Below are 25,467 nucleotides of genomic sequence, written 5' to 3'. Positions count from 1 at the left end.
TATAGATTAAAAGAAAAAAACACCGTGATGACTTGAGTAATTTAATTTAGGACGAAAAGTGGAAATATAACTTGTTTTGTTTCGGAGGCATATCAAAAATTCAATATTTTTGCCATTAAATAGTAGTTTAACGAACAAACACAATCAATAGCTGTTTACATTTTACTAAATTTCATATAATTGTTATGTCTTCGTAGATAAAAAATATTTAATTATTTAGATAAAAAATAGTTCAATTTTCCTCTCCCATTTTTTTAGATTTTAATCAATTTCCAGGTACGATTTCGATTTTTCCAATTTCCAGGCACTTTTTTGGTGTCAAAATTATTATATTGGATGAAATTCTCTGCTATTAAAATGTTAAATTTTTTTTTCAGTGGCATTTATTCTATTGCATATAATTATTAAACAGTGAAATATTTATTTCTTATTTTTAAATCGTTGATAAATCTCACTTATATTTAAGATTTCGATTTTGAAGAGACTTATTCTCAATTATTAGTTGTTTTAAAATGTCTGATGTAATTATTGCAATAGAAAATTGATTTTTATGAAGCTCTTTTAATTTTGAATTATTAGCTAAATCATTAAGTATCTTGGATGACGATGAGGCATTCGAACCATGAATATCCCTCCCTTGAACTTAAAAAACGACTAGAGGGTTTTTCTGTATAAACTTTCTTTATTGCAAAAACATTGCATATAAAAAGTGTAAACTCATATCAAATGCAAAACATTCCAAAAAGCAGTAAAAGATACAGGTCTTTGCCAGCAAGACCTATCAGGGCTATCCATGGGATCAATGCAATTCAACCTCGTCTTCTAGTCTGAGTTGGGATGATGCATATTTGTGATGCATCGTTGCCTAACTGTTCATTGACCCAATCAATGTAGGAAGATACTCTAGTGTACACTGCTGGGACGAAGGACTGGGCACACCCTCGTCGGGAAACGAAAGATGCTACGCCGATAGCTATGGGTTTGGTTTCATTCATTGCTACCAAGGGTCCTCCAGAATCACCCTGTAAGACACAATAGGATGCTTGTATTGTGTTCTAAGGGCAAAAGGGGCTGACAGATTTCGTTTAGATATTGCCGTAATTTAGAACACTTAGTAAGATTAATAACTTCGCAAATTTCGTTCTTGTAAATGCTTCTAAACAAACAAAGTAAAATATCACAGTTTCATTAAAAAAAATCTAAATATGGTAACAAAAAATTTGTTAGTATTCTGTTTATTTTCAAATACCTTGTATCAGAAGAAATCCAATAGGTAATTATAACCAATTCCTTTAGCCTATATAAGAGCTCTATTGAACTTTAAAATAATATGAAAAAAATGATTTTGTGACAGATACTTTTAAAACACAAATGATGGTTGATAGTTATCTTCAATGGAATATTAATCTACATTGCCAGAAGAATCTTCTTTGAAGAAATGGTAATTATGAAAAGCATGTTTCAGTGGAAGGATTGTAAATATTTAGATACATGTTTGAAAATCATGTTTAAGTCTATGCAGTGTTTTGGAAAATCATGTTTAAGTCTATGCAGTTTTAAGATATCTATACTACTATTATAAATGTGAAAGCTTAGATGGATGGATGGATGTTTGTTAGTCAATCACGCCAGAACGGCTGAACAGAATTGGATGAAATTTTGCTGAGAGATAGATTATTGTCTGGAATAGGGTATAGGCTACTATTTATTCCGTTTATTTGAATGGTTAATTATTTATTAATTAAAAACTAACTTTCCAGCCAAAAATCGCCAAATGAGTAAAGCCTCAGAGTTTTTTCCCCCCATGCCAATGAGATTAGGCTTAACATGATTTTGACTAATATTTCAAAAGATTCTGTTTATTTTCTTAGCGTTCGATACATTTAAAATTAAACATTGTTAATTAATCGATCTTTCGGATTCATTCTGAAGTACTTTTGAATTAAAATAAAACAGAATAAAAGAAATTAAAAATTTATAATCTATATTGCTTTACTGGCGCAGAAAATTCATACATTTGTGTTGCCCCAATTGGCGTTGAAAATTCACACATGCGCAGTAGTAACAAAAGATAGAGCCATTGATGCTATAAATTCCAATCTATTTCCACGCTTACGAAGTCCCCGGAAAAAGCTAATGTGTAATAAGAGTAACTTTTACTATTACTTCTTCTCCATTTCTGATATTGAATAAATTCTTTTTTTTTTAATAATAATGATTATGTATGACATACTACCTTAAACGTTGAATAAATATTTTCCAATGTTTTAAAAAGTTGTGCTTATTCCAAAAAAAATTGTTGAAAAAGTTTAATTATTATTAGTAAATGGCATTAATCGGTATTTCAAATTGCTTCAGAAACTTACGAAGCAGATTCCCTTGCTGCTTTCACCTCCGGCGCAGACGTGTCTTCTGGTGACAGGGATTCCAAGAATGGCGTAGATGAAACCGCACATGGAATTGGTTGGGATATTTTCGGTGGCAGTCTGTAAGACTTTGGCGGATTCCCGACCTCCTAAATATAGATAAAGATATAAAAAAAATTAAGTCAAGGTAATTTTTAGCTCGGAAATCAATAATATTTCATTGTTTATTGACTAATAAATTTCGTTTCAGATCTGTTAGCTTCCTTGTTTTAGAATTTCATCAGTTAAAAAAATTAATGAACTAGAATTAAGTCAAATGTTCAAATAATAGTTGGTAAGAAGAACCGTTCGCTTAAGAGGGGAATATCCATTTCGTTAAACAGTATTTCTTATTGTGTTGGTTTTTTTTAAATTTGAAACTTAACATGCATTATCTACAGAATTAATCCTGTTTAACGCCTTTTTTCTTTGTCTCTCTCTTCATGAAACATTTCTCTCCCGCAGAAATATTGATTTTCTTACAACGGGATATTTTCTATTTATAATATTCGCGAATGCTCAAAAAAAAAGATAATTAATAAACTTGATGATCTACTAACATAAAAGAAAATGCATTGCCAAATACAAAATAAAAGAAAATTTTTGAATAAAAAAGAAAGAAAGCGCTTCCAATAATCCATGAAATGGGAATATGATGTAATCTGCAGACTAAAATTATTATAAAATGTAAAAAAAAGCTGCTTAGATGTCAAGCTGAATATCTCTCTAGAATCTTATGCATATGAATTTAATTGTCAATATCTTTAACAATTCATTTATTATAAACACCCATGTTACCTTTTTCGGAGACACCCCATCCCATGACTTGGGCAGTCATGTCTTCATACACGGAATCCTTGGTTGGCAAGCAGATAGTCTGGATACCGTCATTGAGAGCTACTGGTTCTTTCAGTTTCATGAGAGCAATATCGTACTCGGTTCCAGAACCATATTGGGTGTGGGCAATGATTTCAGAGAATTGGATTTCAGTATCTGGTCCATCTCTGTTGATTGTTCCAACGTAGCCGTTGTAGTGTTTTGGATCTTCAGGCTCTCGTCCGCTGAAAGATTCAATAACTTTACATTAAAGACAATTATAATATTTCGTTTTGCTCAAAATAAAAATGTAAACTATAAACATGAAATTGAATAAATTAGTTATTAAAATGTAACCTTAGAACTGATTTAAGAAAGCTGTTTCTCAGATAATATTTTCTTAGGATCAAACAACACAAGTTACAAATATTTAACTTAATGAAAGCCGTCAAATCTGTTTATGTAAGATAGATCGTCAACTAAACCACTTAATCTTTGATGTACTAAAGACTCAAAGTATATGCAATAGTAGAATTTACGTAAGTGTTAAGTGTAAGTGTAAGTGTTAAGTGTAAGTGTAAGTGTTAAGTGTAAGTGTAAGTGTTAAGTGTAAGTGTAAGTGTAAGTATTAAGTGTAAGTGTTAAATGTTAAATTTAAATCTACTATAATATGTTTAGTTTAAAACTACTTCCAGAATATTAAGTTTATACAGCAAATGCATTCTATTTAATTATAAGAAATTCTATAAATAGACACCATGTAAAGCAACGATGTATTTTTAAGAATATGTTTAAAATCAATGATCTATTCATACGAAGTTGATGAGTGAATTAAATATATTATGGTATGAGAATTCACGATTCCGAGTGGGAAATATCAGAAAAAAATGTCTTGATAGTTAAAAAAATAGTAGACTAAATCAATCTTAATTCATGAAATTCAAGTTCTAGTTAAACGCAATTCATCAAAAATATCTCTTAAGCTAAGAGACGATTCTTTAAATGCGTATATTAAAATAAATAATAAAATATTATTAAGATGTTAATTTTTATTTTATAAAAAATTAATTCTAGGAGTAAGCGAGTAGTTAATAAAAAGATTGCAGTTTTACAACAGGGGGACAATTTTATCTTCGAATATTACAAAATAATAAATGCAGCAGAATAATACATGGAATTAAACTTACAATACAACACAGTGAGCAGCTGTCATGAGCACTTTGGGCGTGATCAGGAAAGAACTGCAGACAAATCGTCCTTGGTAATGAAGTGCAACCTAATAGAGGGTTGGTGAATATTTATAAGTAATATCTTAACATATTTTATTTGAAAAAAAGTTTTCAAATCGCCAAATTTGGAAATTTTTTGATAGACAATTTTATGTTTCGAGAACTAGAATAGTTATTTAATTTTTTTTAAATCAATTTCATTAACTACTTTTTATTATTGTTATTTTGATGAAATTTTTATTCTACTTCAACAAATATTTCATTATTTTTTACTTCAAGAAGTTAAGTTAGATTATATTTAAATCAAAAATATATTTATTATTTTCATGATTAATTAATTCACGGTAGTCATAATTATTTAAGTTTAAATAGAACATCAAAATAAGTTAATTCTGTCATTAGAATAATATTAGAATATTTCATGTGACATTAGAAACCAGTTCACTTAATTCTAAGAGTTTCTCTGTCTAATAGTTAGTTTGTAATTCAAGTTTACTTGTTACAAATAATTTTTAATGGCTTATCATTTTGGTTTCGGTAGCAGGGGACTATGTTGGCTGCTATTTCATTATTTTAATATATTCAAAATTAGTAATCGATTATTTTTTCATCCCAATTTCTCTTGGCGCATTTATGAATTAAATTAAATTTTTGTAGTACATTTATGACTCCCATCAAGTTTTTATTTCCTTCAAATAGCTTATTTATGCGAATCCTTTGTTACCATTTTGATAGTATCATTTCCTTGAATTTTTCCTCCAATTTTATTTAAATATTATTATGATATTCCTACTTAAGTTTTTTTTTATAAATAAATGAATCAAAAGAATTTAAAAAACTTATAATATCTAAATGTTTTCATATGCAGTGTATGGAGAAATAAGAAACATACCATTGAAACATTAAAAAAAATAAAACTTTTCATTGATTTTTAAAGAAAGGAATTCATTTTTGCAGTTTATTCTACATAAACCTTTATTGAAGAGGATATTTTAAGATTTCTTCCAATTGCCATCTAAATTATTCCTTAAAAGTCATAAGAAATGAAAAATGAAAAAAAAAATTACCATCCAGGGAAATTCTTTTTCCACGGCATCCCGTCCTCCAATTACTCTAGGTGAAAGCTCCTCATCAGGATCTATGAAAATAAGAAATATTCTTAGTTTTAATTGTGAAACATAATATTTAAAGTAAACCAAGATTATTATAAATATTTCTTTCAGATTAGCTTAATGAAAGAAAATTACTCTTTTAGCTATTATATTTTTTACTTTGCCTCGGATTGCACCTTCATTATGTTTCTCTGATTTTTCCTCAGAAAAAGGAAATTATTTTATTTCAAAAAATAGGTTTGTAACTAATTATATCTCATTTACTAATATTTTTATTAGCATATTCTATTTTCCGCTTAATTTTGGTTAGAAAATAATTATTATATTCATAGAATAAACTGTTAAATGTATAAAAAATATTTATAAATTGGAAAAATATTTGCTAACATATTATTTAAAGAAATATTATTTGAACAAAGGAAGATTAATTTGCTTTGATTTACATCAGAGTAAAAGAGAATCCGAAATTATTTAAAATTTCTCTGTTAAAAATCAGCTAAGAAAACAACTACAGGAAGATATCAATCGTTTTTAGAGACAACTTTAGAAATTTGTACAATCTTCAAAATTTAATTTTTCCTTAATTTCGTAAAAAGTTTTTATGGCAAGGCAATAAAATCTAAAACAGTTTTTGAAATATTTTAATTGAAAGTATTTACATTGTCTTAAAGGAAAGTAAGTAAATTCACCTTTATTAATACAGCCGATGCATATATTTGTTAGATTTTTAAGTTTTTGAATTTTAACAATTAGAAAATTACTTGTGTGAATTGATATGAGATATCTGAATAACATGCTTCAACGCTTACCTGTAAGCATTCGATCCATTTTAACAATGTCCTGAAAATAAAAGGAAGAAAAGGTTAAAAATGAAGGATAAATCTTATATATTACAGCAGTCGAAATTAAAAATTTTTTATTACGATAATAGAATTGATATATGATAATAGAAGGAACTTTTCTAAAATATAACCAATAGAAACAATTTATCCTTCACGAAATTATCAGAAGAATGTTATAAAATTGAACAAGTTTTTATTATAATTATAAAGAATTATACTATCAATAAGCTGTCAAAATGTTTGGATTTAAATTTGCAATTTATCAAAGAAGGAGCAAGCAAAATTACAATTGACATTGCTGATCAAAATATCTTAAAAATTTCGTATTTAATCATCACTAGCTAGAATTTATATAATTTGCATGTATATATTTCCAAATGTAAGAAGTCTAATGTATAAGAGAAAAGAGACAATATGACTTAATCTAATGACTGATCAAAAAGTAAAGAAGAGAAATTAATGAAATATGAATATACTTACATTGAAAGTTCTTGATTGAACCAAGACTACAAGAGCTGCTAGAAGCAATGCTGCTTGACTGAATGCCATTTTGGAAGTGGATACTCTTTGCTACCAAAAGCTACTATTTATACTCGATTTGTAAGGGCACCCCGCTGTAAGATAAAATATAATCTTACCTTTGAATTATTTGAATTAATTGGTCATTGACATTACGAGGTCTTGGAATAAGATGTTATTATTTCGTTTCGCGGTGACATCAGGATAGGGGTGCCTCCATACTTCCAGGACTAATTTTTCACATTTGCATTAGGAAGGGAATAATAATTTTCCTCTATGATAAGACCCTGTTCTAGTGCGTGCTACAGTTGCTATTCTGGATATGCAGTTCGTGTGGTAAGATATGAAATTTGGTAACTTCCTAGGTATTGGTGGTTGTTTAGTTTTAAGTTAGTGACATTGTTTTCAAGTTGGTAAAATTCAAAAAGAGGTAACTCTGCTTTCAAATAATGATAAATAGAATTTGTTATGTATGAATTATTTTCTGATGAAAAGACATCTCATTATTTCATTAATATAACGAATTTGAACTTCATAATGTTTATATTGTTTGAATTCAAATATTTTGGTCTGACTTTTATTATAGAATAACGCTATATATTGTTCTTAATAAATAATTTGTGATTATAATTTGGAATGAAGAATGCTTAGTTTGTATCTAATTTTAGTTTGAAACAGTGGTTTCTAATTGATAGAATTTGAAAGTTGCGAAATGTAATATTACAAACTCCACTTTTAAACAGTGATGAATATAATTTCAAAAATATAGTGGTTTTTATTAAGTTTGAAAAAAAAATTGAATAATCGAAATAAGACAGCTTAATAAAGTTCATTTTAAATGACTTTTTCATTTGAATTAACATAATTTAGCTTACTTTTAGTTACAGGAAATTGATTAATATATATAGCTTTCAATAATTTTAATATATTCGTATAGCCATAGTATACGCTTTGTTCATTTGAATATAAATTATTATTACTTGCTTAAAAAAGGTTAGTTATAATTTTAATCAAAAATAATTACATTCGTATTTATCATTAGTATGTAAATTACAATTTATTTTGTCAAAATATAACAGAACTCATAATTTTAGTAAATATATATTTAATATATCCTTTTAATAATAAACGTGAACTCTTATATTGATAGTTAAATTTGAAATTAAAGCGTATGTTTTTACTTTACTTTATCAATATACTTTTTTTGAAAAGTCAAATCCTTTTGCATATAGTTTGACCATATTTGTATTGTCGTATTATTAAATGAATAAAAAGAAGATATCTTAATTAATATTTAAAATCATTGATTAAACAAAATATAGGCTAATTAAGATTAATGATTTAGACAAAATAAAAAACAAATGCAATTATAAAAGAACGTGGAATTTCTACCATTTACTACCAAAATAATGAAGAAATATTCGAAATATACTTGCAATATATTACGCTTTTCAGACGTACGGGCATGCAGTAAATTCAATCCTTGTGCTTTTACAGAAAAAGAAGTTAAATTTATAAAATTCGCATATTGTACAAAATTCAAGAAAAGTTTGCTTTTAAATAGTGGATATTTGTAAATATTTTGAGTTTATCTTTTTTCAAAAAGTGATAAGAAAATGTTACTTCCGACTTTTTTACCTTCTTTTAGTTTTATGGTTCATATGTTATCTTTCAAAAATTTTAGCACACTTCACTCCTAAATTACTCGATCCAGTTTTAAAGAATATATTTTGACCTCTTTCTTATTGAGTTAAACAAGCCTAGTTTTCTGAGTTTTCGATCTATTTTTCCTTTTTAACCTAGAACCTCTTATTAAATTAAGAAAATTGTTTTTAGAATTGAGCAGAAGTGATTTTATATCGTTAATAAATTATGATGCTCCAAATAGGTATTATTTTTATATCGTAGACATTAAATAAATTTTTATAATTTGTGCTCTTTTTTATTTTAAGACCATTAAAATGTAACAAGAAATTTTTACAAATTAGAATAGAGGAAAATAAGTATGAGAATGAAAGGAAACATTCATTATAGGAATTCTGTATACAATTTTTTAATATCCTTCGTTTGTTGTATTTAAAACTTATGACTCTGCACATTTTGAGCAAAATATTTATTTTACTGTTCTTTACAAAGAAGCCATATATTTTTAAAACCTATTATAGGAATAAAAAGATGCATTACAGTCATTTAAATTCAAAAAGACATTTATATTAAAAAGTCATTGTCTGTGTAATTTTCTTCTGTACAAAACTCATTATATTAAACGTTTGATGAAAAAATGTCAAATGAATGTGATGCTGTCAAAGTAACAGCAAACTTGAAAAATTAATTATTTTAAATTTTGAGCTCTATAAAGCCATTTACTTCTATAGATAATCATCGTAAATGTCATTTACTTCTTAATTTTATTTTCTCAATTTTTTTTTAAGATTATGCATTTTAATGTAGTTTTCCAGAAAGCTACACTACTTAATTGTTCACAGTTCACTTGTGCTCTTTGCTTTTTTTATTGCATTAAGTATTTAAGGTATGAAATTACTTCCTACACGTTACTACATAAACATTTGTATTTTTTGTTGTTATATTCTTTAGCAAAATCAAGGCGCTGTTTATTATCGATTTAAATTTATAGAACATCATATCTTAAGAACAATATATTTATTGGATATTAAAAATTCTTTCCAGTTACTAACATCGATTTTCTAAAAATTAAAAAAAAAAAAAAACATACGATTTATTTATTTTCAGTATTTCAAGAATGTAAATATGAGATAACTGCTGTGCCAGAACTTTAAGTAATTATTTCTACCGGTTTTTCCTTTTATTAAACCTTTTGTGTCGATATTTATCAATTAATGTAGGCCTAATTCCTTGCTGGAAATTACTAATTACCTAATTATTTACATGAAATGCAGTCTATTTCTACTTTACGTGACACTCTCTGCAAACGTTACTGGTCCAGGAGGAAGTCCATTGTCAAATTCAAGGCCATTTTAGAAGAAATCTAAATTTATAAGAATCGAGTATTTAAATTTATGTATAAAATCAGAAATAAAAAAAATGTTTGCTAATCAATTATAGAAATTCCTAATCAATTATATAAATGGCTGTGTTTCTACTCAACTTCCTCTTTTCTAGCGCGAAATTTTGTATTTTGAACTTTATAGTACAATACCGAAAACTGAATATGAATTTTGAATATATTTCTTTGCACCGATTGAATTTAAAGTTTGAAAATGGCCTACAATGTTTATGAAAAGACTTCACGCAAAATTTTATTTGTTTAAGTCGTTGCGCTCTCGAATTACCATTGTACATTCTCGCAAATATACAAAAAGATAGAAGATCAACCCTTTGACAGATTAAGTGACCAATCTGATACAAGCTACCAATTTTAATGATAAATCTATGGATTAAATTCATCTTTCTAATTATTTGCTTTTCTAATTTTTCCGATATACAATCGGCTAGAAATGATACGGACGAATGAACAGAATGAACAGATTTCTTATAGAGGAAAAGTTAATGTACCAAATTTTATGCTTTATTTTCTTGCATATTTGATTTATCATATTCATAGAAGAAACAAAATTGTAACCAGTAGCGTGAAACACATTTCCGTTTTCACAGAGAGAGAGAGAGACATTGGGGAGAAAAGTGAGATATACCCTCTAATAAAGGGGCAGCATCTCGTATGATCTCTAATAAAGGTATCGTCTCATATACTCTCTAACAAAGGCATCGTCTCATATACTTTCCAATAGAGGCATCATTTCATATATTCTATAATAAAGGAATCATTCTCATATACTCTCTAACAAAGTAATCGTCTCATATATTCTCTAATAAATTAATAATCTCATGTATTCCCTAATAAAGGCATCTTCTCCTATACTCTCTAACAAAGATATCGTCTCATATAGTCTCTAACAAAGGCATCGTCTCATATATTCTCCAATAAAGGCATCATTTCGTATATTCTATAATAAAGGAATCATTCTCATATACTCTCTAACAAAGGTATAATCTCATATATTCTTTAATAAATTCATTATCTCATATACTCTCTAATAAAGGCATCGTCTCATATATTCTTTAATAAAGGCATCATCACTCTCTCTTCATAAAACTGTGGATCTTGGGCAAAGCCTTGAACGAGTGCTCCAATTTTTATTTTCACACATAATAATTGTGTGTTTTGTAGCACAGTAAGGAAAACGTAACAGTAAGGAAGTTTAACAGCATGCCATGTCCTGCAATAATTACGAAAGATCAAATTTTTGTCTCAATTCTAGTAATTTCACTGAATCTAAAATGCAGTATTTGGGGATATAGTGATAGGGTACAAGAAAATAAAATACGTATTTTCGATACATTTTTTCACAGACCATTTGAAACTATAAGATGAAACAGAGCTAAAATTGTAGTCACAAAATCAGAAAACAAATTTCATTCATTTAAGTCATTGTGATTTTGAATTACAGTGTTTACAAGCTTGTGAAAATACAGACGTTCAATCCTTTGACGGATTTGACTCTAGATCTGGATCATAGATGCTAAACCTGTGTAGCAAATTTTACCCATCTAGATTTTTACGATTTTAGATATCATGTTCCATTGTACTTAGACAGTTGGAAAGACGTACTTTTGCAGTGTATATTATGTTCAAAATTTGATAGAAATTTAAAAATGTAACATGAATTATACAGTAATTTTTATCAGTCTATTTTAAAGCATTTTCGAGGTATCGTGTTATTATAGACAAACAAATGATACTATAAAGTTGAGTTATTTTTTAAAACTCGGAGATGTCTGACACACGCAGAACTGTCAAAATTTCTAACTCGAATGGTTTCACAATTATAATATTCAGTATACTTCATATACGAGAAAATAAAAATGATTTTTTTTTGGATATGAGATAAGGAATTTGATTTAAAATATTACAATTCATTTTTTATCATTGCAATGTTTTTTCTTTGTATAATATGTGATTCTATACATATTAAAAATTAATTTACATTTACTAAATATTTACATGATCTACATTACTAAATATTTACACATATGATCTCAGTGAATTACGGGTATTTCTTCTTTGTAATTTTAAGCTACCTTGAGTTTTGTATGACAATCAAAATTATCTGTTAACTATTTCGATGATCTTATTGCTTTGCTTTAATTGACTTATTAAAATTTAGTCTCTGGTAGACTTAAAATGTTTATTTTTTTATTAGAATTTTATTGTAAATTATAAGCTAATCATTATTTTATTTACCAGCATAAATTCTTTCATTAAATTTATGATATATGCTTAAAATTGCAACACTTATAATTATATTGCAACACTTAAATTAAATTTGCAACACTAAATAATTCATTGTAATACGATTTAAAAAATACTAAATCTATTTCTTTGAAACCAAAATATAAACAATCATTTATTATGCAAACATTGACTTATATATTGTACAAATAGTTTTTTTATAGTCTTTAGTTTAATCTTTCAGAGTTTAAAAAGTAACGTACAACGAAAATTTGGTAAGATTTTAGATGGATATTGGTATTTTTTTCTTTAATATTATGTGGTCCAACTTAATTTTAAATTATTTTTATTTCATTTTAATTGATTATATGGTATGTGCTAAAATTATTAACTATATTCTGCATTTAAATTTATTTAGAGAATATAAACTTTTCTTAATTTATATTCTTTTATACTTCTACTTCATTATTTTTATATTATAATACGATATCTTCTTTAAATCAAGAAATAAAACAGTTTAATATCAAGAACGATTTTAAATCCTATCTAATAAAAACAAAATACTTCCAAATTCATCCTTTTAAATGGAATATAATGCAATGCTTTTAAGTTTCCATTTCTTCTGTTTTAAAGCGGAATATCTCAATAATAATAATAAATCCAGATCGCATTAATCAAAAAAATAATTTCATGAAAATATAAAAAGGAATAAAAGAAAAAAAGAATAAATATATCTATAGATTAATTTTTGAAAATATTGTAAGATAGTTTATGTAAGAAAATTCAGCATTAAAAAATAAATATTCCTATTTTTATCTTTGTTTCATTGAATTCAGTGAAGCATCGGAATATCAATGCAGAGAAACCACCTGCCTATTTCGGACCGATGATCTATTATTTTTGTTCCATTGTTGTTTTATACCCTTTCCATACCTATTGAATGTCACAACTTTTGCACTCTAATTAGTCCTTTCATTGCTGTTTGTAATTTGTTTTTATGCTTTACCCTATTAGTACAAAATAATTTGCCAATTTTACCTTGGAAAATTATGGAACATTATATTTTTGCCTGTGCGCAACATCCAATACCAATTGTTGCGTTTGGTGGAAAACATCTGTAATTGCAAAAAAAAAAAAAAAAAAAAAAAAAAGACAAAGATTGTGTAACAAAGAAGAATCATGATACAAATGAACTGGATGACTTCTGAAAACATACTGACGGCAGGCTTAAGATTTTAATTTTTTTTTTTTTTCTATTGAAGTCAAATTATGTTACTTAATACAGCAAAGTTGTTCCACAAGGAGAAATTAAATAATTTAGAAAATAACATTGAAATTGAGATCTTATTGAAATCTTAAACAACATTGAAATTGAAATATTATTGAAATCTTAAATAAAATTGAAATTTTACTCTTAAATAAATTTGCATTGTAAATTAATTTTGAAGGAGTCGAGTTTGCAACCATGAAGGAATTCAAATTATTCTAATTCTCTACTTTTCTATTCTAATTATTCTCATTTTAAAAGATCTTATGGGTAGCGCGTCTTCCCCGTGATCTGGGCGTCCCGGGTTCGAGTCCCGGTTTGGGCATGGTTGTTCTTCTGTTGTTCTATCTGTGAGATGTGTGAATGTGCCCTCCTGTAAAAAGGGGTTGTGCAAGCGAATGAGTGATGCGTGAGTGGCAAAGTCTTGTCAACTCTTGGCCCTAGTTGGCGCTGCTATAAAAAATAAGAGACGTCCCCCTCAGGCTTAAATCGCTGTCTTCGTAACAGTGGGCTTGTCAGTGGCAAGTGCCATAAGAAACAAACAAACAAACAAAAGATCTTATTTCCAGCCCTTTTTCTTGAAGTAGTATTTCTAATTTCTTCCTAGAAATTCAAGTTCATTGTATAATAACTTGAATTCAATTGCAATTTATTTAAGTAACTGCAATCTGAAAATATTTCTGATGATTTAATCAAACATCTTCTCAGTTTTCATCAATTTTCTTTCCTAAATTAGGCAGATTAATCATAATTATTTTTTACATTTCTATTATTTTCTTTTGAAATTTGAATAAAAAATACATTTCAACTAGAAATTTTTAAACTTCACTTTACAGTCTGTAAAATTAAGAAAAAAATAATGAAAAACAACAATTATATTACACACTATATATTCATTGCCTTAGAATAACAGCATTTTTTGAGTATTCACATTTTAAAAATGTAACCTTCTAAATTTTTAAAACATATTCACTACAGCTTCGTAGTTTTTAAAAAATTAATTTCCAGAAAAATGTGGCTTTCGGATGTATCGTTTTAACAGCAACAACAAAAAAATAATATCTTATTCATTTTTTTTAATGTTTGTAAATATATTTTTTATGTAAAATTTCATGTGAGATATTAATTTTCACATTCATATTCTACAAATGAAGAAAAGTAATCTTATTTTATTTTCTTTGAGTGTAGAAGTAAACAAAAATAACTCGTTCGAAAATTTGAATTATTCTAAAAACCTTTCCTTATACTATTTACCTCAAATAAAATAACGCACTTGGATTATTTTGAAAGTATAAAGCAAATTAAAATATTAATTGAAGCGTAAGTTATTAAAATAATTCAAATTTAAATATTTGATTTCTCTGAAAATACTTGGAAAATCATTTCTTGTGCAATGTATAAGAAATAAACAATTTTTTTTTCTTAAAATAAAATATTGTGTTTGTAAAAATTTTTAAAATAATAATTGATTGTTCAGGCGTTCTAATCTCTTGTTTAAAAGAAAATTTGGTTATGGAGAAGAAAAACTTATGTGGTGAACTTTTCTTTAATATTTTATAATGTAGATTGAAATAAAAAAAGTAAATTCTTAATTAAGCGCAAGAAATAAGAGACCAATCCACACAGATCGATTAAAAGCTTCTTTTGAAATTAGTTTAAACAATTAATTTATGTTTGTTGCTGATTAAATATGCCATTTGCCCATTTTTTAAAAATAAAAGTCAAAACTTGAAATATTGAGGCTTAAACTTTTCTTCTATGATAATCAGGTCAAAGACTTCAAAAGATAAAAATGAGTTACATAAATTGATTAAGAACTTTTTTTGTTGATTTCCAAGTTGAGAGATTCTTTCAGTTTTGGAGTCTAAAAAACCCCTATTACCAATATTAAAGAGTAATTTTTTTTGTATTTTTTAGAATCCTAAATGAAATATGATTATCTTAAATATAGTATATTTTTCAATATTCTATATCACGTCATTTTAATGCTTAAATGCATTCAGCAAAGTCCTTTTTGTTGTCAATAAAATGTTATATTGTTTAGCTTATAAATTATTGTTGCATCCTATAAGGTTAGTAAAGTTTCCTTTTTTTTATATTATTGTTGTTGCAGTTTAATGCATCAATCCGAATTTAACTTAAAAAATTTACGATCTCTAATTAATAATTTTAAACATTTATTATCCGATATCTCATTAATATAAAGATAATAAAATTGTACATTAATTTATTTTATAATTTCTAAATTCCCTTAACATCATTCTTTATTGGAACTGCAAACGCATGCTAGCTAATTGAAATTAGCTAGATTATTTTTATGCAAATATTAAATTTTGAAATAATGCAATAAAATGTAAGTGCTTAAAAAATTAAAAACAGTTGAATTTCAACCAGAAAGAATAATTTTATAACAAGAATTAATTGTTTTTAAACAATCCAACTATGAGATAAAATCATTAGGAAATAATTTCTTTCGCATGCAAACAACAAATGAAGAAACAATTTTTGGAACTAATTTATTTCAACCGAAACAAAAAATAAATGGAAAATATTACATATAACAAGTTTAGACGACGCAAACTTTTCCAGTAGCTGTGTTCATAATGAAGCTAGTGAAAGAGCTGACTCGAGTAAATCCAGCAGGTCCCAAGATCGAACCACAACCGACAAGAGAGTTGACATAGGATGCTATTCCTACTTGCACCTTCTGGCCTTTTCTTCCCATTTCATACACCAAAGGACCGCCAGAATCACCCTGAAAATTATAACAGCGTACATAAAAATTCCTCATCATAGATTGAAAAGAATAAAATTTCATGTGAAATTCAAAATGGTATACGCATCTCTTTCTGCTTATTGTAATTTTAAAGGGTTTCCCAAAATTAACACAAGATTTGAATTTGTCACCATTCGTGGAGTAAAGTGTTGAAAACCCTATTTAAAAACCATTTAACAGCTGATAGTTTAGAGTTAGTAAAAATAGAATGTTTTTCCTTTGAAATGTTGTATTTTTATTGAATGGCAAATTACACAGGATAGGTTATGTATGGAATAATACATAGGGCAAATGACCTTTATGGCTTTGCTGGCGCAAACGCACTCTTTTGTTGAAATTCTCCATGACCATTTTGCATATATGTTGCTGCATTTCGTTGATGCAGCATTGTATTTCCTCCTTCAATGCACGCGTGCTTATGGACTTCTTGGCATTGCCTTCAAATAACTCATGAAAAGAAATCTAATGTTGTTAAATCACATGATCTAGAGGGCAATTCTGAAATTTTCGAACTGTGGCCCCTAGACTTTCATTATATTTGAAATATTGTCCAACACTGAAAGCCCGTTCTTCTATCATTTTTACTAACACTAAACTATTAGCTGCCAAACAGTTTTTTAATTAGTTTGCCAACACTATACTGCACAAATTATGGCAAATTCTAATGTTGCTTTAATTTTGGGACGCCCTATATATTCAACAACTTATTATTACAACGAAAAATTTTCTAATGAGTTTTCTTTCTCTGATTTGTTAATGATAAGCTCTTGAAGTTTTGCAATATACCAATCAAAATTAATACATTCAATACAAATAGTATTGTAAAAATATTTTACAGAGTAATGCAATTCTTATGAAACAGTTTTATCGCTAAAGAGCCAGAACTTTTAAATTTTGTTTATATAAATTTAATGCTACAGAATTATCTGTATATCCTTCTTAACAGGTGACATATAACAAAGAAAAGGAATGTATATTAAAGCAGATGAATTTGCATCAAGGTAACATAAAATCAAAATCAAAATCAAATAATAAATAACGAAGAAAAAACCAATTATGAGAAGAAAGACGAGCATTACACGGGGGTGGGGGAGTAATGACGGAGCAAAAGTTTGATCTTGCACCAAATTTAATGTTCAACCATAACAGCCTAGACACCATCAGCGGCAATATGAAGAATCAAACTTAAAAATCTTGCATCGCAATTTTTTTTTTTTTTTTTTTGCTTATCTTTTTCTGTATAAACCAATATTGCGTAGGGAACGAATTTTAATGTTTTTGGGGATAGGTATCCAAGTAATCTCAATTTATGCAATTTTTTTACTTGTTTATTCATTTCTTGTCTTTATTTTTGTTATTATTATTAATTTCCTTTCCTTGTTTATCGAGCTCAAAATATAGTTAAATAATCAAATAATTTTTTAAATTGGTAAACAAGCTAATAAATAATTTTTAGGGGGTTGCAATTCTGCTGTCTTAATGGATAAGCAGCCACTGACTCTAAACAATTGGGATTTCCTGAGCTACTAAATAATATATTTTAAAAGATTTATTTAATTTACACACTTTCGTTCTGCATAATAATTAATATCGTTAAAAATAAGCCACTATTTCTCCCCTCTAAATAATAGGCTAATTTATGCTCGCATGATAAAAGTAAAATTATTTGTACATATTCAGATTTAAAATTAGCTATTTATCTTGCAGTTGCTACTCATAATTACAAGAACAATTAACTTAATTAATCTCGTTTTGCGTTTTAGCGTAACTCCTTTTTAATTTATTTATTTAATTGCGCTAGCTCGCTCGCTTTCATTATTGAGGATTTTAAGTTGTTATGCTAGCAATATAGAATGCATTATTTTTTGAAATTTTAATTTGTTGTTTGATAAAACTAAAAAACATAAATTGAATTGAATCTATCAAATCAAATTCAAAGGTATATATATACTGAAAATTAAGTGGAAATGAAAACCCCACTTGAGTTAATGAATGGCAATAAATACATTGTGACAGATTTTATGTCAAATTAAATTAAAAACATTATTAAAAACGAAGAAAGAAATTTCTCGGAAAGGAAACTGATATCATTTAAAAATAATTTTTTGAGTTTTAAGAATTAATACAAAAGTCATTTTTGTGACGTAATAGTTTTTGGAAGATATAAACATCAATTTCCATAAGGTAATCTTAGCGATCCCTTGTCTGCCTACTCACATCTGATATGCGGACCATTTAATTACATGTCACCTACTTTAATATCTATTAATGAAAATAGAGAAGGTGTCATCTAATGAGGCAGCAGGTGAAGTACAGGCGAATCGAGTGGCATTCAACGTGCTAAGCATATTTTCGCATCATATTAACTTTCAGTTTCTGCATATCATTTTGATTTCTTTCGTATTTTCTTTCCTTTGACTGATTGAAGGTTTCGATGAACTCTTTACCTATTATTATTCACAATTTTTAATAGCTCCATTAATTAGCTAACCGAAGTGATGAAATAAGTACAACTGTAAAAAAATATCCAATTAAACAGTCAGAAAAGTTGGTATTGCGTTTGTTTACATTTGACTGTTGCCATTCCACAATAAGAAATAAGAACTATTTCTATGGCATACATGTTAGCAGTGTATATATATTGAGTTTTGAAATAGCTGTTTAATTTTTTAATACTTTTTTTCTGATAATACAAATGATATTAGACATAATATTTCAATTGTATTCACACGCGACGACACACCCTTACACGTTAGTGTAACTTGAATTAAGACCGACCAACGGCACATTGATGAAATGTTACTGTTTCCGGTTCACCCTTTCCGTGATGCTGTCTTTAATAATTTATTTTCCTGGATGAAAACACACCATGTTACCAAACAATTTTTAAACCTTTGAAAATGTCAGTTTTTAAATTTCATCTGATTTATTTATGAATATCTTCCATTCGAATAGGCTTAAACTGTAAATTCGAACAGGCTTAAACTGTATTAACATTATTTTAGTTTATGTTTATTTAATTCATATAATTGTGTATATAAGAAAGGCTTTATTTCTTATAGGATATCAATAAGGAAGTAGACCACTGCATTGAAGAAATCATCAGGCCTGTAAGAAGGCAATACAAAATATGATGTAGACTTAAAAATCTTCGTTCGATTTTTCCCAGCTTTTAATAGCACAAAGATATTAAGAGGAAAACTAGAAAAACGTAAGTCACCTGTATCTTTCGTAACATAGCGACCAAAAGCTGATCAATATAAAATTTTCTAAGCAAAATTTTGCTAAAAATACAAACAGCATTTCTAGGCATTGTGCAATATATTGCGATATTTAGATAGCATGTGATATTGTTTAACTTGTGACTGTAATGTCACAAGAAAATAAACCATTGAAGCATTGAAAATTCTTTTTTTTTGCATTGTTTAGATAAAAATAACAGTCCACAATTTGAAATTTCATGGCAATTGCTTCCATTTATGTTTTTTCTTGAAATATGCGAGTAATAAACCTCTTCATTTAAAGTTGTCCTTCAAAGATCATTTCTCTGTGCTACTCTGCACTATTTTAAGGTCACCTCTACAATCATATTCAGGTGCTTGTTATTAACATTTAAAACACAGGATGATGAAAATACTACACACACATACGCACACACACACCTTTTTTGTGAATCTGAATGTAAAGAAATAATACTATTGAAAAGAAGGTTAATTCTGAACGATTTGCAATAGGAACTCGTCATTGAATCATATATTTTCTAGTCATATCATTCTTAAGTAACTGCGTTAATTATCCATAAAATATATGAATTCCTACGACCAAATGTATTTATTGATTCAGAGTATAGTAATTTTATTTATCAATAAAACTTTTTCTAAGTCAATTTTAAATTTTCAGCGAAGCTCAGTGTTATTAATTCTTAGCATTATGAATTAAAAAAATTACTTAATAATATTTATTTATGATAATATTAATTATTTGTGATAAGAATATTTCGCAACCAGAATTGTGGGAAATATTTGTCGATGTTTATAAAGTAATTAATTGTGAGGTTTATTAAAAATTAAAAATGATCGAAGTTTATTGGCTTTTTTAAACACGTTTTTATTAATTTGCTTTCATTTCTATCTATTTGTCTGTTCTCTGCAAATTTTACAACTGATTTTTAATTAACTTTACTATGAGCTAGAGACTTTAAATTTTAAATGTAACTCAAAATAGGAACTCGCTTTCTTGTCTCCTTAATTTAATTGCACTGTACAAATTTTGCAAACGATTAAAAAATTTCATTACCGACAATTGGCAACATGACTGGTCGCTAGTTCATCAAGAAGTTAATTAAAAATTTATTTGGAAATTTCACACACATGAGACTAAAATTGGAGTTTTACTGATTGTGAATTAAAAATTTTTAAAATTCATATTCACAAATTTTTAGGACAATTTGTACTGGGTTCTAAATCGGTACGGAGAAATTATTTTATAAATTTTAGTCCTTTCAGAAATGTAATATACTATTTTTTTAAAAAATAAATATTATTGAAAGGTACATTAAATGCAGCAGTAATAGAAAATAGAAAATTGTATTCATTATGAAGAAAAAATTTAGTTTACTGAATGCCATTTTTATGAAGAGATTTTTATGTTATCTTCAAAGTAATTGAGCAAAAATTGTAAACATAAATAAAGACTATTATATTTAAATGATAGTTATTTTATGCAATTCTGCAATAATAAACATGATGATTTAGATAAAAAAAATAAATCGCTTTCTTTCTTACTTTTTAATGCATTTTTTTGTCTTTCATTATAGATACGGTAAATCATTTGTTAAGAACAAGCGATATGATTATATAGTTAAACTAGCCGCCTTTGGCGACCAGCTGGTTCGCCAATCTTAATGCACGTTAAAATTTTAATAATTAAATATTTTATGGAACTCCCATTTTAATTGCTTCTTCATTAAAATATTTTAAAACTTCAAATTTTAATAGTCATATAATTCACTCATATTATTATAAAGGCCTTCAGCCATAACGTAATATGTATATCTCTAATTTTCTGTTAGCTCCCGTAGAATTTATGCTTTAAATTAAAGTGGAAATCATTAAACTGCAATAAATATAATAATATTTTTTTTACTGAAACAAAGCATTTTTTTTTAAATATGAGTACTGAAAACAGAGTCGCTGAGTATTTAAACCTTATGGCCACTAAAGAATATTTTTCTTAATTTATATAATATCTCAAGAAGTTTTCAACAAAATTTTCTCAGATTCATCATAAACAGATCGTTTAATTAACAATATTTAGTTTCAAATTCATCAAACACTAAAAAAATAAACAGAATCGTTTGAAATAATCTGTCGGAAACATATTAAACCATCAAAACCAAATCCGCATCCGTTGAAAATATTTGTCAACAATAAGAAAACAATGCGCATGCGTGAATTTTCAACTCCAATTATGCTAAAGCAAATGCGCGAATTTTCTACTCCAGTTTGGGTAACGCTATGCAGATTAGAAATTTTTAATTTCCTTTATTTTTTTTATTTTAATTCGAAAGTACTTCAGAATGAATCTAAAAGATCGATTCATTAACAATGTTTAATTTTAAATGCATCAAACATTAAGAAAATAAATAGAATCGTTTCAAATAATCAGCCGAAAAATCTTAAGCCTAGCTTCATGACTGTTGGGAAAAAAAACTGAAGCCGTACTCATTTGGCAATGGGAAAAATGAAAAGATTTTTTTGGCGGGAAAGTTAGTTTTTAATTAATAATTAAAATTCTAATTAAAAATTCAAAAAAAGGGCTATCCTATCTTTTAAGTTAGACCAAACTGCACACGGTGTGCAAATTTGATTAAAATCGGTTAAGTAGTATAGGAGTCCATCGCGGACAAACAACGTGACACGTAATTTATATATATTAAGATATTTTTATAAAACGTAAGTAAATCTTTAAAATATATGTGAAAAACTTTCTGAATTTTAATCAATATACTTTTTTATAACCCATATTTATAAATGTGCACATATTGTTTCTTAACATAAGAGTTAATTCAGCGAAATTTCAATTTCACTCTAGTAAAGTAAATTTTAAACTTACGTAGCAAACTCCAGACAGGAGACCACTGGCACATAAACTTGATTCTGGAACCCTTCTTCCCAAATATAGTATCCGACACTTTAAATTTGAAACCACTCGCTGCTGAACGTATTTTAGGATTTCAGGAGTACTTGATCTGTTTTCTGTGCAAAACGACCAAAGCGTCAATAAAATGTATTTGATACTGAAAAACTAATATAACATTGACATTTTAAAATATCATTCTTTTATAAATAAGGAGATAAGAGTAGTTGAATCAGTGCGAAATTCATGAATAAAATATATGAAGAATTCAAATATTTTTATTAAATATATACCTTAATTTTTAACTTCAATTTTATTTCTTAATTTCTAGTTTCTGGAATCAAAGCAAAAATAGATATAAAAAATCATGTAATATTCCTCTTTTAATTAATATCATGTACCCAAAATAATGATATTCAAAATTTCATAGATTTGGTGGCAGTAAATTGATATACCTTTTTCATTTTAAAGTTAGAAAAGTCAAGAATATTTTAACGAATATGATTCATAATTACAAAGGGCTATATTAAATTTAGAGTTCAAAAATTCTTCAAAAGTACATAATAAGCAATTTTAAGAAAATTGAAATCAACATGCATAAATACTGTCAGCGTATTAGTCCTAATCAGGCGTGTGTTTTAAAAATATTTCTCAAAGTGCAGTTTAAATATTTTTCTAATGTGTTTTGAAATGGAGTGAGGAATTTTTAAACAGTCCTATATAACTTTGGTTTCATATCATGAAGCGGTACAGCATTTATTTTCGCCTTGGATGTATAACCAACATTATTAATATTCATTAATATTGTTAATATAAAATATCAATTTCAACAAGCAATTCGAGATTATATTGTTTTGAAATTTAATGTTTTATTTAAAGACAAGCAAATTTTAATTTCATTTTAAAAAGTATTTTTTTTAAAGATTCATCAATTAATGATTTATCATTTAATCTCCACAAATATTAAAGACTAGTGCCGAATATTACACTTTTCGACATTTGTTGTAATATTTAGCTTCTTTTCTTAATTTGAGCGTTGCTTAAAGTGATGGCAACTCATTGATAAAAGCTAATTTTTTCTCATGCATGCGTAATAATTTTTTTCATGCTTGCTTTTTTTCTCTGCTGGTTTAATTTTATTTTTATTTTTGATAAATAAATTGTTGAAAAAATAGTTCAAATATATATAATTTTTAAATTCATTAAAGAAACGAACTCAATTTATAAGTTAAAACATTGGTGTCATCATTAAAAAGATAATTCTTGTAGTTCATTTTGATGTAAAAATCATTTTCGTTATGTAATATTTTCGGAAGTTATGGTAGAAAAACTCTAAAATTTCGCTTACTTTTTAATTAAAGAAAATTCTAATTGGAAATTCAAGAAAATCTCTTGAAATCTGGTAGCTGTAGCTCAAACGATCTGGTCTGTAGAACGCAGCACACACACACACACACACACACACACACACACACACACACACACACACACACACACACACACACACACACACACACACACACACATACACATACACACACACATTCAGTTTTATTATAAGTTTAGATTAAACATCTTTGGCAGCCATTCGGCGGTTCTCCGGAACTAATAGTTGCTAAAAATTTCTATTAAATAATTTGTGCAATATGAGCCTAATGGCTTCCTCAGTAAAATTTTTTTAGATGTATAACTCATACCTTACTCATACTTTGCACCATTTTGTTCATTTTTGTATATCTTTTCCTAATTTTCAACCAATAGTCTTTATGTATTCAACTATATTACAGAAAAGAAAAGCAATTTTTTAACAATGGGAATTTTTTTCTTCTTTTGTTTAATTTTAATGATAACTTTTAATTGTAAGTACAACAAAATTTCACAGCCTTTTATTAAAAGTGAGCATCATTCTGAAATCTATTTAACATGAAAAAATAAATCGAATCTTCGTAATTTTGACATCATTAATGTTAAAGTAGCAAGGATGAAGTATTAATATCGACCAGATAAAACATTTGAGTCGACAATGAAGAACATTGCATAGTAATTGAATCATTAAGCCATAAAATGTATTGTTTAACATATACATTTAATTTAACATTAAAAAAATCATTCATTGATTTTGAAAGTATATTAAAAGTAAAAAGAATATATATAAATTACAGTTAAATCTCTATCAGTAAAAAAATGTTTTTGAATTTTCATGTAATGCGAAATGATTTTTATGTCATCATAATCTTGTCAGTTAAAACTTCGACATTTTGCATGATTTTGAATTAGCAAATATTTTAATTAAAATTTTAAAAAAGAAAGGGGTTCTGAAATGCACTATCACACCATTCGAATCATATTTATGCCAAGTTTGGTTATTCTGAGTTAAAAAGTCTGACATGTAGAGAGAGCATCAATATATACTGGCAAACACGCACACATATTTATCATTAATAGTACGTGCTAAGGACGAAGCTGTGTGTGTATGTTTGTGTGTACTGGCGTTCTACAAAACAGATAGCTAGAATTAGAGCTATCACAAATATATCTTGGAAGACTGAAATGAGTATCTCGATATTATTTCTTTTTTGAAACTTGAATTTAATTTTACATTATTAATTGAAAATTAAGCGAAAATTCAAGGTTTTTCTCTTTAAGTTATGAAATTATTACAACAAAATTTTATTTTTGTATCATTTTAAAATCTCAATGCTGTCTTTTTAATGAAGAAATTTGATTACATTTTTCATATGTTTTTATTAATTTAAAAAATAGAATAAATAAAAAATATATTTATTGTAAAATTTATAATTTATAAGAGTTATAAAGAAAATTCTATGAGTGTTTATTGTTGCTACAAGTAATTCCTCCTAGGTGTTTCTTCCTCTATTGAAGATGATGGTTTCCATAAAAGTAAGGTTCCCAACTTTGGATTCGAGTTTGAAAATGAAGATACGAAGACATGGCTTAGTTTTGTACAACAGTAGGTTTTTGTTTTAAAGTATATTTTGTATGTCCTTCTTAATATTTTGTTATTTTCTTAAGCAATATATATATATATATATATATATATATATATATATATATATATATATATATATATATA

At 27.0% G+C, this 25,467-nt stretch overlaps 1 protein-coding gene across 1 annotated transcript in view; it reads right to left on the bottom strand.

Moving 5' to 3' along the window:
• Window positions 1–688: 688 nt before the first annotated feature.
• Window positions 689–25,467, bottom strand: part of LOC129973985 (transmembrane protease serine 9-like) — a 41,710-nt gene continuing 16,931 nt past the window's right edge. Inside the window, exons 6-14 of the mRNA XM_056087529.1 lie at window positions 22,350–22,492; window positions 16,032–16,214; window positions 6,885–6,974; window positions 6,372–6,402; window positions 5,518–5,588; window positions 4,409–4,497; window positions 3,204–3,466; window positions 2,367–2,515; window positions 689–1,022 (exon numbers count right to left, since the gene is read on the bottom strand). Coding sequence (XP_055943504.1) covers window positions 810–1,022; window positions 2,367–2,515; window positions 3,204–3,466; window positions 4,409–4,497; window positions 5,518–5,588; window positions 6,372–6,402; window positions 6,885–6,974; window positions 16,032–16,214; window positions 22,350–22,492 — 1,232 coding nt within the window. The 3' untranslated portion in view covers window positions 689–809. The remainder of the gene's footprint in view (window positions 1,023–2,366; window positions 2,516–3,203; window positions 3,467–4,408; window positions 4,498–5,517; window positions 5,589–6,371; window positions 6,403–6,884; window positions 6,975–16,031; window positions 16,215–22,349; window positions 22,493–25,467) is intronic.

Source organism: Argiope bruennichi, chromosome 1 (genome assembly GCF_947563725.1).
Source record: "Argiope bruennichi chromosome 1, qqArgBrue1.1, whole genome shotgun sequence".
Classification (NCBI taxonomy): domain Eukaryota; kingdom Metazoa; phylum Arthropoda; class Arachnida; order Araneae; family Araneidae; genus Argiope; species Argiope bruennichi.
Note: the sequence above shows the minus strand (reverse complement) of the source record. Positions and strands in the feature narration are given on the sequence as shown.